Source organism: Pteropus medius, unplaced genomic scaffold (genome assembly GCF_902729225.1).
Source record: "Pteropus medius unplaced genomic scaffold, Ma_sr-lr_union100, whole genome shotgun sequence".
Lineage (NCBI taxonomy): Eukaryota > Metazoa > Chordata > Mammalia > Chiroptera > Pteropodidae > Pteropus > Pteropus medius.
The window spans coordinates 5617049-5632351 of record NW_024352784.1 but is presented as its reverse complement, the minus strand read 5'-3'; the positions used below and the strand labels follow the sequence as shown (position 1 = coordinate 5632351).

General features: G+C 35.1%; 1 protein-coding gene across 2 annotated transcripts in view; it reads right to left on the bottom strand.

The window, feature by feature from the left end:
• The window catches only part of UVRAG (UV radiation resistance associated), a 254987-nt gene that overhangs the window by 200576 nt on the left and 39108 nt on the right, over positions 1-15303 (bottom strand). For both annotated transcript variants that reach the window (XM_039848085.1, XM_039848086.1), the window contains 2 exons: positions 13637-13798; positions 7137-7211 (listed from right to left, as the gene is read on the bottom strand). In XM_039848085.1, coding sequence (XP_039704019.1) covers positions 7137-7211; positions 13637-13798 — 237 coding nt within the window. The remainder of the gene's footprint in view (positions 1-7136; positions 7212-13636; positions 13799-15303) is intronic.

Genomic DNA, 15303 nt, shown 5'->3' with positions numbered 1-15303 from the left:
TGGGTTGAACTTTTGTGGACTTCAGTGGGCATTACATGCCCACTCCACAATAACAAATACCCAAAGTCTGTGCAGTACCGCACTTTATACTATTCAAAGCACTTTCTCATGTACTTTATCATTTTATTCTCACAAAGCAAGTAGTGGATATCTCTGATTAAATCTAAAGATAGAGACGTGGTACTTTGACATGCTATATGAATTTGGAAGAAATGCAGAGATGCCACGCAGTATTAATGGTTAAGAGAAAAGGTCTTTGAATTAGTCAGACCTAGGTTTGAATCATAGATCTGCTACCTTATTAGTTATGTAACCTTGGGTCAGTAGTTTAATGTTCTCTTCTAGGTATTTTACCTATAAAATGAGGACAATTACCTCATGGAGTTGTTATACAGATTAAATAAAAATATGTAAAGTAGCTGGCATAGTGTCTGAAGTAGGTACTCAGAAAATGAAAATTAGCAATAGTAGTTTTCAAAAGCTCTATACCTACTTGGTGTAATACTGTAACTAGGATATCACACCAAATCAAATAATTCAGAAACAAAGTTTTACCCAAGATGTAATCTGAGCTCAGAAACTTAGATGTTTTATAATAAAGCAGGCAACTATTAAGAACTGTCCCTGAGGATTTATCTAGTCTTTGTTTCTTGTAATTTGTAAGGGGGGGTGGGGCAGGCTGAATAGGATATGTGTAGAAATGAGCTATTTTTGTAAGTTTTCCAATTTTTCCTTGAGACCTGGACAGAAATTATACAATAGCCCTTTCTCTGTTGTTAAAACATAGCTATTTGGGACACTTAATCCCCACTTCTGAACATTCTACTTGTGTACTAAGTGGAACCTGCATTGGAAACAACTTAGCATCCATTAATTTGACTAGCAAGAGGAAGTAGCCATCTTTTTAATTTCTCCATTCCATAAAGTTAACTAAATGGAAATCTCTTTCTCTAGGTTTCAGCATCCTTTTCCTGAAAATAAAAATACTAATAGTTGCCCACCTGAGTTGCTATAAGTTAAAGAGGATATCTTTAAGAGCTTTTAATCACAATAAAAGTTAATCAAGTTAAATGATGGAGGAAACCTCAAAAAGAAATTAAATGATAAAAATCATCTATCTGTCACTTTTATACAGGTGACATGGTATAATGAAGAAAGTGCTTATCTAGAAATAAAGAGATGTGTTCTAATCCTGGTTCTGCCACTAACTCCTCTTGATATCTTGGCCATTCATTTATTCCCCAGTACTGTATATCAGATGCCTGCTTCTCCTCCTCCTCTTCCTACTACTACTATTACTGCTAAAACTACTAATAATATATGCTCTACCTTGTTCACAGGCTGTTGTAAAGATGGAGTGAAATAATTTACAGACAAATCTTTAAAGGTAAAAGAGCTATAAAAGTAAGTATTAGTGATTTTATTCTATTATATATTACATATATATGATATTATTATAGCTATGTCTAAGTTATCATCTATAGCATGAAACTTGCCATGTCCAGTTCAAGAGCTCGATAGGCTCCCTGAGCCTGAGTTTCTTCATTCATCAAATAAGGGCACTGAGCTAGATAACTCCAGTATTCCCTCTAATGTTAATCTGCTAATTAGGATATTCTTACTTTTGAGATAAGGAACCTAAAACTAAGAGAGGTTAAGTGATTTGCTCAAGGAATACAGTCAGTACCAGAACAAAACTGGGATTAGAATTCAGGCTTTCTACTTTCCAAAAAGTAAGCCTTGAAAAATATAAAATGAGTTTTCATTTGTACTGGCTCTTAGACCATGAAATTTACTGTTGTCTCGAAATCTTTAATCTCAGCTTGACTATGTACTTAAGATGTTTTGGGGCAGCATTTGTGAAATTAATCACCAAATTGCTATTTCAATCTCCTGAGAATTTCATTCCAAAAAGATGTGATCCTTTTTTGTTGGATTCTACTCCTGCTCTAATTTTTTTCCATTAAAATGAGAAAGCATTGCCACCTACTGGACTCTGAAGACACTGCTGCTACAGTTTTTAGTCTGAGAAAGGAATTCTTACCAATCTAATGCTTTTTGTACTTTAACACAAAACTCAGTTATTATAACAGTATGAGTTACATAAAAATAAAACTCCCGAAGTTGGGGCTGTGGTAAAATAGGGTGTGAGAGAGAAAAAGCATATCCCTTCAAGATTTTAATCTCAACTATTGCTATGATAGTCCAAAACATAGCAAGTATTCACCTGTGTTCATTAACAAATTTTTATTGAGCACGCACTACATGGCAGCCACTGTGCAAGGGAGACAATGCTGACATAAGAGTAAACATCAGAGATACAATCCCTTTTATCATAGGGTTTAGAACTTAGTGAGTAGTAGATTTCATTTATTACTGAACTCTACTCAGGCTTATAATATACATTAGCACCTTTAATTCTCAAAACAATTTATGATGAGGTAGAAACTGTTATCTCCTTTTACAGATGAAAAAACAAACTCAGAGATGACTTAATTTGTCCAATATCTCTCTTCGGTAAGCAGCAGAAGTGCCTGGAAATAAACTCACATCTATGTGACTCCAAAACCCATATTCTTAACCACTAGGAGCGTGCATGCACCCAGGTAGCTATCAGCATCCTCCCAGAAAGGAGAGTAGTTGCCAGAAGGAAATTTGAGTAAAGATAATCTTCTATGTCTATATTAAAGGCAAAATTCCTGAACTTGGATTTGAAAAGATTCCAGTTTATTGGATTCCAGTTTATTCCAGTTTATAAAAAGCTGGCCCACCAGCCTCTTATCCTCCCTGTTCCCCCAACTGCCACCCTAGCAGTTAAATCCACCCAGAAAACATCTCTTCTGGACACCTTGCCTTACTCACCAACCTCCATCTACCCCAACTTCAAGCTACAAGAGTGTTCTTTCTGCTTCTCCACAATCCCCAAACATTAAAAAAAAATACCTATTCCTTAGGTGTTCTTCAAATTATTTAAGGTTTGCTATAATTCACCTGTGTTATCTGCAAGACACAAATAACTAATATCAAAAACAATTTTTCAAACTAAAGCCATATAAACTGGAGCTCTTCTGGAATATATGTGTTTTACCTCAACTAATAATATATATAGATATATATTATATATCTACATATATATATCTGCCCCAGTTCTTGGCACGGAGCTCCTAAAACCCTTGTAATTTCCTGGGTGCTAAAAGCCCACTTCTGGGCCCTCCTTTTTGCTCTTCTCGGTTCTCTTTTTAGTGGTCTTTGTGTTGGTTAGAGTGCTGGGACTATGTGCCTCCTTGGGGCATTCTTTGTCTTCCTAAAATATACTTTTAATAAAACTATTAAATCTCAGTGACCTGTGATTCTTCACTGCCTTCATTTGAGGAAGAACCTAGGGAAAATGCTAACTACACTTTTGGGCCGCTGTAGTTATCCCTCTCCCTCCCCGCTACCATTGGGGCGACATCGAACTCCGATGGGCCCCAACGGTCACATGAGAAGCTGGCTGTCTGCCTAATTCATGTAATATTTCCTTTCCACTAGCTTTTAAGATTTTCCCTTTTAAAATTATACTTAAAGATCTGCAGTTTCTCTAAGATGTCTTAGAGAGAGCTCTAGCTAGGCTTTTAGTGCTCATCAGACATTAATTTTGCCCAGAGGGGCAAATATTTCACCCAAAGCTTCTGCTTCTGTCCATTTCTGTTTCAAAGATGTTTACATCTTGCTTTTTGTTTCTTTGCATTAGCAAGGTAGGCCCTCTTTAAATTTCTCTGATTTCAACAATCACTGCTTTTTCTCTGGTGCAGCAAAGGGCCTCAAAGTGTGCACTTACAATGCCATCCTGACTGGAAACTCTGCTTTCTTAAAAAAAAAGTGGGGGGGAGGGGTGTGCTTTATGTCAGGTATTTATTTGAAAACTGGTGCAGGGGCAAGATAAGTGAGACTTACAAATAACGAAACACATTAACTGAAGGACTACAGAATAAAATGTACCACTTATGACAATTATATTCAATAAATATTGACCATTTGGTCTTGAATCTCAGCTCTGCTATTTAGTAGCTATGTAATCTTGGGGAAGTGACTAACTTCTCTGTGCCAGCTTCCTCTTCTATACAGGGACAATTGTGAGGTTTAAATAAGGTAAAATGTGTAAAGCATTGAGAATAGTGCCTGACACATAAGTTTCCAGAAAAACTTCCTACTCCAGTTCCCAGAGGAGAAAGTCTAAAAAGAACATTTCTAGTTTTTCTGTGCCCTTCACTCACTCCTCCCCAGAACAACCAAATGACTTATCTGATTGTTGAGCTTGGAATATGAAACTTAGCTTGACTGCCTCAGTTCTTTCTGCTCCTCTCCCATTCAGGAGCAGCCTATCTAAAACACATATAAATTCTGTTTTGGGCATGGAGGATCAGGCTTTGTCCCTGCAAGGGGAAGATCCCAGTTTTGCTTGTTGGGTTTTTTTTTTTTGGTAGTGGTTTTGAGTTTTGGGTTTGGTTTTGTTTTGCTTGGGGAGAGGAGTTCAATTTGGAAAGAAGTTCTTTTAGTTGCGGAATTTAAGCCACATTTGCCAATTAGTTTTATCAGTAATAAAGCCAATATTCTGATCTCTATTTGTCTAACATCTCTCTTATTTCTAAACTTGTTCCAAATTCAGGAGGAAACGGAAGGGGTAAATTATTGGCCTACCCAAAACTTCAATTACTATTATATTTGGCTATAGGATTCTTAGGGAGATTAAATACAATAATAGATATAAAGTTCTTAAAACAGCGTTTGATACACGGTAACATTCAATAGGTACTAGCCATTAGTATTATCACTCCTATGGGCCAGACATTGTACTATATGGTTACCAGTTGCAGGAGAAACTTAAATGATGGTTAACCCTGTAAATGAGATGTTACAAACAACACCAGTAGCAGTCCCACAATTCTCTCATCAAATCGAACATTTTGAAAAAGCAAATACCATGTCTCAAGAACTGTGATAGGTACTAGGAATTCAAAATTATATACAGAAATCTGTCCTTAAAAGCTTACAGACTAGAAAGGAAGAAAGTTATGAGAGTTATGTCAAAGGTATACATAAGGTGTTGCTATACTTTTGGATCTCAGAAGGTGAGGACTTTAAAATAAAGAGAGAAGAAAAGCTTATCAGAGCTTGAGCTGAGTTTTGAAGAAGTCAACGAGACCTTAGCTTCCATTATGCCAAATGCAATGAGCAATTTTCAGTTTTCATCTTATTTGACCACTCTTTCCCCCTCAAAAACAAAACAGGACAAAACAAAACAAAAACTTCTCTTCCTCTGGCCTCTGGGAGTCTATAAGAGACTTCACTCTCTTTTCCTTCTTTATCTTCACCACTCCTTCTCAGTTACCTTTTCCAATGGCTCCCCTTCTATTTGGACTTAAAGTTAGAAGTCATCAAAAATTGGTGACTAAGCCCCTTTTTTTTCACTGTGCAGCCTGTCCTTAATCTAACTTATCTGTACTCATGACTTCAGTGACTATTTGCCATTAGCCCCATACTTATATCTCTAACTCACTTTTCTCCTCTGAACTCCAGACTCATATATCCAAATGCCTAACATCTACACATGGATATCTCAAAGGCATCTCAAAGTCTACAATCAAATTTCAACTCACGATCTGCCTCCACCATAAACCTAGTCGTCTTCAAGTACCCCTTAGTTTTCTCAGTTTAGAACCTTTTTCCACTCAGTTACTTCACCCAAGCCAGAAACCCAAAAGTCCTCCCTAACACCTCCTTTTTCTTTATACCTTTAATTCAAACCATACCAAGTCCTAACGATTTTACCTCCTAAAACTTTCTTATATCCATCTTCTCTCTATTCTACGATAACCCTATTGTTCCAAAGTATCAGCACCTCTTAGCCGATATACTGCAAGATCCTCCTTACTATCTTCCCACATATATTCTGTCTCTTTTACAATCAGTACCTACTGCAGCAAGTGAAATTACTAAATCACAAATATGTATCACTGCCAGGCTAAAAATCCTTCAACACACTCCTCTGCTATTAGGATAAAATCCCATAAAAGATTATGTATGGCGTGGTCCTTCCCTACCTCCCCAGCCTCATCTGTATCACTCTCCCTCATCACTCTGACCTTCCTTCAGTCCCTAAAATGTACCATGTCCCCTTCCACTACATGGCTTTCCAACATGTTACCCTTCTCTGCCTGGAATGTGCTCTTTATTCAGCCCCGACTCCCTCCACATAGTTCATTTCCTCTCATCCTCTGGACTGTAACCTTAAAAATCAAGTCCCCAAGACGATCTTTCTTGAACCACTAGAATAGGTAATGAGGTCCTAATTACATGCTTTTATAGCACTTACCACCATTTGTATTTATATATTTATCTGTTAGGTTCCTTTATCAGTGTTTGTCTCTTCCATACACTCCATGGCAATAGGAAAATATCCATTCGCTCACCATTGTACCCTTAGCACTAAGAGCACAGTGGCTGACATTCAGCAGGTGCTCAATAAATAGCTGTGGAATGAATGGAGCATTCTAGCAACAGCATTTAAGACACTCAAGAATACCATGTCTCGAGAACTGTGATAGGTAAGCAGCCTGATCACTAAGAACAAATAATATAAAGCACTCACTCCATTGGTTTGTGGCTATTAGTAAGTGGGATAAAGAACATGAATCACCTGGCATAGGACCACAGACATTAGATACTTAGTAAATATGGATTCTCTTCCCTCTCCTCTCTCTAATAGCCTTTAGATATAGAGATAGTGCTGACTATGACATTATTTGACTCATAATTTCTTAAATGTACTGAAAGTCGTAAAAGCTTTCTGAAACATTTAATAAAACTGTTTTGTATTTAATCAAAATTCACCATTCCTTCTTAACCCCCAAAGAATTATGTAGAATAAGAAAAAACAGTTCAGATATTCTTTTAGGAAAACGAAGATTATCTGGATTTAGAAAAAATGAATTGGGGTGGTTACAAAATAAAGGCATTCATCCTAAGCCACACTAAACAACAAACTTACAATGATACTTAAAAAACATGATTCTGTTTACACAGTGCATTTTACCCTATAAGTCAAGGCACACCTGCACTAAATAAAACTCATAGCACTAGGAAAATCCTCTTACCTTATGTTCAAATGGAGCACCATAGTAGCCATCATTCAACCCAAAAATTATTTCATTTTGGTTGCGGGCATGAATCTAAGAGAGGAGGAAAACATACTATTAGTTCTTCTCATTCCAATCAAGTTTTAATATGATCAGAGAGCAACAGTTACGACAGAACACTTCAGTGCTGAAAAACAGGCTGTTGTATCTGACAAGTCAGCAGAACACAAATCACTATCACCAGACCAGGTAATCAACTGAGAGTTTCCTGCTTTAGTCAAAGACCTCACAAAACCATCACATGAGATCAGAGGCATCATTATTCACACATATTTTCCACAAATACTTCTTGAGGTTTTTACGAAAAGGCTATTCCTGAAGTACAGGGGATTCAGAGGCGTATCATAGTCTCTCATCTCAAAGAAAACACAATCCAGTACTTTTAAAAATATAAAGCCCTAGGAAAAAAAAAAAAAAGATTAATATTCTCTATTTTCAAAGAGACAGTTTAAAGATAACATCTAATCCCCAAAGTCTTTAAATGTCTACTTGATTAAAGTCTGCATACCACTGTCTTTCAAATGCAACTGATCTGAGCTTCAGTCAGTGCCTCCTCAAATTAAACTTCACCTAATAAGTGGACAGATTAAATCTTTAAAATTGAAGAACTGAGATTTAAAAAATAACTCAAAATAGTATAAAGTATCCAATTGTGAAAAGAGAAAATAGATTTAGGTGCTTGATCAGAAAGAGTTGGGGCTTAAAAATTTTTTTAATTGCTTTTGCAGTGAAGGATTAAGTGAGGGTTCAAGAGGGGAAAGACAAGGATTACCAGAATAGAATATTCAATCCCTTCTTTCTCTTCCTACAGACAGAATAGCCAAAGCCAGCAGCAGAATATTCCTGTGAACACTCATTTGACTTCCATATCTCCTACCTTTATTACTAAAGCAAAATTAATCACATGTTTCCTGTTTACCTACAATATCTACTTAACTGAATACACTACCAACAAAATATGAGTCTGAAATAATAAATTCACAATGAAAACTATAAATCAGTCTCAAGAAGTACTTCCTTTTATGAGAGAAAAAAGAAAGTATTAAGAAATCAGTTTCAAGATTAGAAGCGACCTGAAATTTTACAAACATAAAATATTTTATATACACATATACCTAGGCGGATAAAAGACTGCTTTATAAAATCTTCCAAACTGTCCACAAAGAATGTGTACTCCTTTTAAAATTAGAAAAAAATATACCATTAAACTAGTGGTTGGTGGGGGACACTACCAACAGAGTAAATTTAATATGAAGTAAATTTAAGCAATAGCCTAAAACTAGGTTTTCAAACCTTTTTGTCTCTCTGTCATCAAAATCTAAGTCAGGACCAGCTTAGTTCATGACTTCTAGGGAAAACATCCTGATTAACTCTATTATCTCTAAAGGCTATTCAGGAAATTGGGTTTTATTTGTAGTTCTGGCACAAACAAGTATATGACTTTGGACAAGTTGCATCATCACTCTGGGCCCTAGTTTCCTCAAGTAAAAATGAATGGGTTAGATTATGCTCTGTAATGTCATACTTCTGTGCCTATTCCCATCTTTTCTACAGCTAATTCCAAGTATCATTCAAAATTCACGTAGGACTATCAACCAACTTAATCTAATTGACATTTGTAAAATATTCCATTCAATGACAGCAGAATACATATCACATGTACATAAAACATTCACCAATACAGACCATATATTCTGGGCCATAAAATAAATCTCCAAAAAGTTAAAAGGACTGAAATCTATTTTCTGTAAACTCAACAGAATTAAAGTAGAAATCAACAAAAGAAAGATATCTGGAAAATCCGCAAATGTTTGAAAATTAAACAACATACTTCTAAATAACCCTTGGGTCAAGAAGAAATAAAAGGAAATTAGAAAATACTTTTAATTGAATGAAAAATGAAAATGCAATATCAAATTGTGGGTCACAGCTAAAGCAACGCTTAGAGGAGAATTTATTAAATGTTATTTTAGCCAAGAGAAGTCTCAAATCAGTAATCCAGGATCCTACATGAAGAAACCAGCAAAGAAGAGCAAATTAAACCCAAAGAAAGCAAAAGGAAGAAAGTAATAAAGATGAAAGCAGAAATCAAAAACTGTGAAACAGTAACAATAAAGATATTCAATGAGACCAAACACTAGTTCTTTGAAAAGCTAATAAAATTAGTAAATCTCTAGTCGAGTGATCACGGGAAAGAGAAGGCAGAAATTACTAATAACAAAGAAGAAAGTGGAAAGAATCATCATATATTCTACATACATTAAAAGGAGGGGGGGAGAAGGGAGGTAGATGGGGAAAAAATTTTAAATCATTTCTTCAATTAAAAAAATAAATTTAAAAAAAGGATATGGGAATATTACAGACATTTTTATAGCGATAAATTTGAAATCTTGGGTGAAATTGACAAATTCTTTGGAAGGCAATCTTTCAAAGCTCTCTTACAAAAACAAAGATAACCTGAATAACCCCATATCTAATAAAGTAATTTAAGTCATACTTCTAAAACATCCCACAAAGAAATTCTATAACCCAGATGGCTTCACTAAAGAATTCTGTCAAACATTTGTGAAATAAATAACAACTCTACACAAATTCACCATAAAAATAAAAGAGTAGACACTTCCCAATCCATTTTATGAGACCAGCATTAATCTGATACTAAACCATACAAGGACATTCCAAGAAAAATAGATCAATATCTCTCATGGACATAAATGAAAAAAGCCTTAATGAAATATTAGCAAATCAAATCCATTACAAATGAAGAAAACTTCCTCAACCTATAAAGTGTCTACAAAATTTACAGCTAATGTACTTAATAATGAAAGACAATACTTCTCCCAATATCAGCAACAAAACAAGGATGGCCACTCTACTCATTTCTATTTAATACTATACTGAGATCTTAACCAGTGAAATAAGATAAGAAAAAGAAAGACATACACTTTAGTAAGGAAGACTAAACTGTCTGTATTCACAGACAACATACTGCCTATACAGCAATGTACAAAAAAAATACCCACACCAAACAATTACTAGATATAATGAGTGAGTTTAGTAAGATCATAGAATAAAAAATCAATACAGAAATGTTTCTATATAATAGCAATAAACTTTGGAAAAAGGAATATTCTTAAAAGAAATACCATTTAAATTAGCATCAATAAACATGGAATCTATAGCTACAAATCTAACAAAATATGTACAACATCTGTATACTGTATGCTACAAAAAAACTGATGAGTGAAATCAAAGAATGTGTTCACAAATGGAGATATCATGTCTGCAGATTAAAAAATTATTCAATATTTGAGTTCCCTCACATTTTCTTAGATTCAACACCTATCAAAATCCTAGCAGGATTTTGATAGAAATTGACTAATTTTAAAGTGTATATGTAAAGGTAAAATATCCAGAAGAGCCAGAACAACTCTGAAAAGAGAACAAAGTTGGAAGATTCACATTACCTGAATTCAAAACTGTATAAAACTTCAGTAATCAAGATACTATGATACTGGCACAGAGACAGACGTGTAGATTAGTGAGATAGAACAGAGTCCAGAAATAAACCTACACAAATGATTTTCAACAACAGATTTTCAAAAAAAAACAAGGTAATTCAATGGGGGAAATAATAGCCTTTACAACAGAGTGCAGGAATGAATGTTCATCTATCTGTAAAAGAATAAACCTTGCACTTCATATCAAAGTTAATTCAAAATGGATCATAGACATAAACATAAAACCTAAAATGATAAAATTTCTAGAAGAAAACTTCATAGGAGGAAGTTTGGATTAGGCAAAGATATCTTGGAGAAGACAAAAGAAAAAACAAAGATAAAAAGAAACAAAAAAACTGATATAGTGTACTTTAACATTTGAAAACTTCTATTTTTTGAATGACACTTAAAAAAATGAAAAGACCAGCCACAGATTGGCAGAAAATATTTAGAAAATACATATCTTATAAAGGACTGACTCATTCAGAATACATACAGAACTTTTATAACTCAATAATGAGAATTCAAACAACAAAATTAAAAATGGGCAAAATTTCTGCATAAATATTTCACAAGAGAGAGCAAGAACAAGAGAAGCTGATGGCAAATAAACATTTTCTTAATGCTCAACATAATTTTTCATCATTATGAAAATTCAAAATAAATTCACAATGAGATACTACTTCAAACCCATTAGAATGCAGAATGGTAGTCATTTTGGAAAACAGTTTGGCTTTTCTTATAAATTTCAACATACATTTAACATTAGGCCTAGAAATTCCATTCCAGGGCATTTTCTCAAGAGAAATGACAACATATGTCAACACAAAGATCTATATTTAAATATTCATAGCAGCTTTATTCATTGTGCGGTGGTTACTCAACTTTACATATTTTTCAAACTCATTGAACTGTTCATTTTAAAAGAGTGAACTATATTGTATGTAAATTATATGTCAAGGAACCTAACTTGTAAGAAACATTTCATTGCAAAATCAGTCTTTCTTGCCTCTATCTAGGCTTGTCTAAATACCTCTTCCGTGAACTCCCATAGCTCTCTAGGTAGGAATTCATCAATCGTCAGTTTACAGGATCTAGGAATCATGACTTACTCATCTCCGGATCCTTAACATTAAGAACAATGCCTGGTAGAAAGCAGATCAATGAACCTCAATAATTCTGGCTATTATCCTGATACATCTTAGTCTTGCTTTCCTCTAAAAATCTGTAATTCTATTTTATCTGATTTTCTAGTAGCATGTTATTTGTTATGCCTATTTAATACATAGGTGAGTTTTCACTTTCTATAATGATATTAAGTTTCTAATTGGCTTTAAAAACAAGTTTTCTTTCTCTTGATCTCTGTTATATTGGCATAATCAACTTTGTAAAAAGACACCTGAACGTTGACTCTCTGAAATTAGGGCAGGTTAGACATATGCACAGTTGGGTACTTTAAGAAGACTACCACCTAAGGAATGTGTGAGTTGAAAAGCATGATGAAGGCCATTTTCTCTGGCCAAAGACTCTCCTATAAGCCTGCGGCCCTGCAACTCTAATGTTTAGCAGTATCTTCCACAAAATGTAGATACTTTCAAAAGAAAAATAAATAAGTTCTTAATATCATGGTCTACCCACAGAGAGCCAACACGGCATGTGGGGAGACAGACAGGGTAAATGCTTCAGTACAGACTCCAGCTGACTAGCCCAAAGGCAACACATGCCTGGTCCTGAAGGAGCAGAGAAAGGCCTAAGCCAGAAGTCTTTATTTTATGTTTTAATTAAGACCATCCCTAAAATAGAGTAAAAATACAAAAATAAAAAGATTAAGAATTTGTAGCAGGCTAGAATTTAGCTAAGGAAAATGTCTATTATATGCATTGTTCTAGTAACTACAGAAGAACACAAAGTATGGTGAGTAAAATAAGGGCAGAGATTTTTTTTTAATCCTCTTCCCCCCAAAAATATGTAGAATTGTTTCCATAAAAGGAACATACCAATAAGTATATATTGAATAAATATTAAGAAACATCAGGAATGTCTGCAGATGTGACTAACATTTTAGGCTTACCCTTAACAGTTAGTCCCACAAGTATCACAAAATAGAAATGGCGTGCACTCCACGGTGGAGTGGGTGGTTACCAAGGACCAGTGTGCTGTACCAGTGTGCTACAGCACAAAGAGAAGGAATTTTTAAATCAGCCAAGTATGGATTTAAATCCTAGCTCCACCTAGCACTATGAGCTTGAGCAGTTTCTTAAATTCCCTGAAGTTCAATTTTCCCATCTGGAAAATAAGGGCAATTACTATCAACCTTTACAAGGTTGCTATAAACATTAATTGTTAATAACCTATATCAAGAGATGGCAAATAGGTTTCCTTTCATATGTAGTGCTGATGTATTGCTAGTTGCATCCTGGAACACTGTATTACAAAGGATTATGGAGCTACTTCTGAGCTCAGCTAGATGAGTGCTATGATCGCTTAGTTACATCACTCATGGTTGATGAGTAGCAATACATAAGCCAGGCATTTGTCATGCCCATGCTCAATAAACAATGACTCTTCTTATTTCTAGAATAATCTAACTCTGCTGGTCATAAGAGAAGGTATTTAATAGTATGTTCCTTGTTCCTTATTTTCAACTTAATTTTCAAATTCTAGAGGGCAATGTCCAATAAGACAGAAGAAGCCTTGTGCTATATAAGAAAGCATATTCTTTCCTACTAAAAAAAAAAAAATGGTTCTAAATTAGCAGCTTAGGGTTCTTCTTCATAAATTTCTTCAGTTAAAGGTTACTTTTTAAACTTGGTAACAACTCGAATTTCTACAATTAAGTAAACAATCATAAAAAGTCTCTCTTTATAATAGGAAACGTAGAATCAGAAGAATCAACAGAAAAGTTAGAGAGGTTAATGTACAGAAGACAACTACTCGAAACTTCAGCCTAAAAATTACCTGCTGACCCAAGTATTTCAGCCCATCCAAACAGACTTTCCATTCAATCAACAGCTGGTAGACATCCTCCTTTCCGCCCCATATCTTCACCACGAAACAGGACACAGATGTATCAAGACGGACCGGCATTATTCCAAAATCAAGACTCCGCCATGTCGGATTCTGTTGATGGAAAAGAAAACTTGCCTTAAGATGACTCTAACTTGTTTTCAATTAGGTTTTGTAAATCATTTTGTTTTTAAAAACTAAAGACCTCAAAAATATTTTAAATTGCAAACTTAAGTGAACCAAGAAGACATTCCAATTAACACAACAGGGGTGATACTGGTATTTTTAAAATTTCTCTGCTTATTTATTATAGCCACTAAAAGGAGCATATGTTCTAATCATTAATACAGCTTCATATGGTAATGTATTTATTTATTCAGTACCTAATAAGCAATTATTAAGAACCAACATATAAACAATGCCCTCAAAGTACCTCCAATCTATTGTTGGATTCAAACCTCTATTTAAATAATTTCATAAAAAGTTCAATAACAGAATGATGCACAGGAGGGAATAATAAACCTTGAAGGAACAGGGGAGAGACATCACAGAGGCTGTGCAACTTGGCTTTTAAAGGACAAACAGGATTTCACCAGGTTAAAATAAGGAATTCCAGGCAAAGCGAACATGATAAACAAGGGCTCAGAGGTGTGAAATAGCAAGGTGTGGTCAGGCAACTAAGGCAACTGCTGGAACACACAACACCAGAGTGACAGGACACAAAGCTGGAGAGATAAACAAGGGACTAAACTGAAAGACCTTTTATGCCTTGCCAGGAGGCAGTCCTTTACTCTATATGAGATATGGGGCCACTGAAAGGTTTTAAGGTTAATGGACTACTACATGCAACGATATGGATGAATTTTACAAATATTATGCTAAGCAAAAGAGTATATGCCATATAAAAGTTCAAAAACTAGCAGAATTAATCTGTGGTGCTAGAAGTCAAGACAGTGGTTCTCTTTGGGAGGAAGAAGTAACGAGAGGGAGAACAAAAGGTGCTGATAATGTTCTAGTTCTTGATCTGGTTATACTGATCTGTTCCCTTTGAAAAGTCATCAGGCTATTATTTGCGCCCTTTACTATAATGTATGCTGCATCTCAATAAAAAAGCAATAAAACTAATTTTTAGAAGACTCAATAATGGAAAAAATACAGCCTCTTACAAGGAGGTGCTTGCGGAAATAAATCAGATGAAGGTATCTCTTCATGATGTAATTTTAGGCCGTAAAGCCTAAAGAGCAAGAGTTAGAGGACCTTCCTAGCCTTCAAATTACACCACCTGAAAAGGCAGCCATTTAAACAAATGAACAAGACAAACAAACAAGAGACTCATGGTCATGGACAATAGACTAGTGGTTACCAGAGGGTAGCGGGGAGTGGGGAGGTAGACGGGGTAAAGGGGGTCAAATATGTGGTGACAAAAAGAAATCTAACTATGGGAGGTGAATGCACAGTGTAAACATATATATACCTTACTGTTAAAGTATATGGCTGAAAGTTATTAGATTTTGTTAACCAATGTCACCATAAAAAACGGAAGGAAGGAAGGAAGGAAGGAAGGAAGGAAGGAAGGAAGGAAGGAAGGAAGGAAGGAAGGAAGGAAGGAAGGAAGGAAG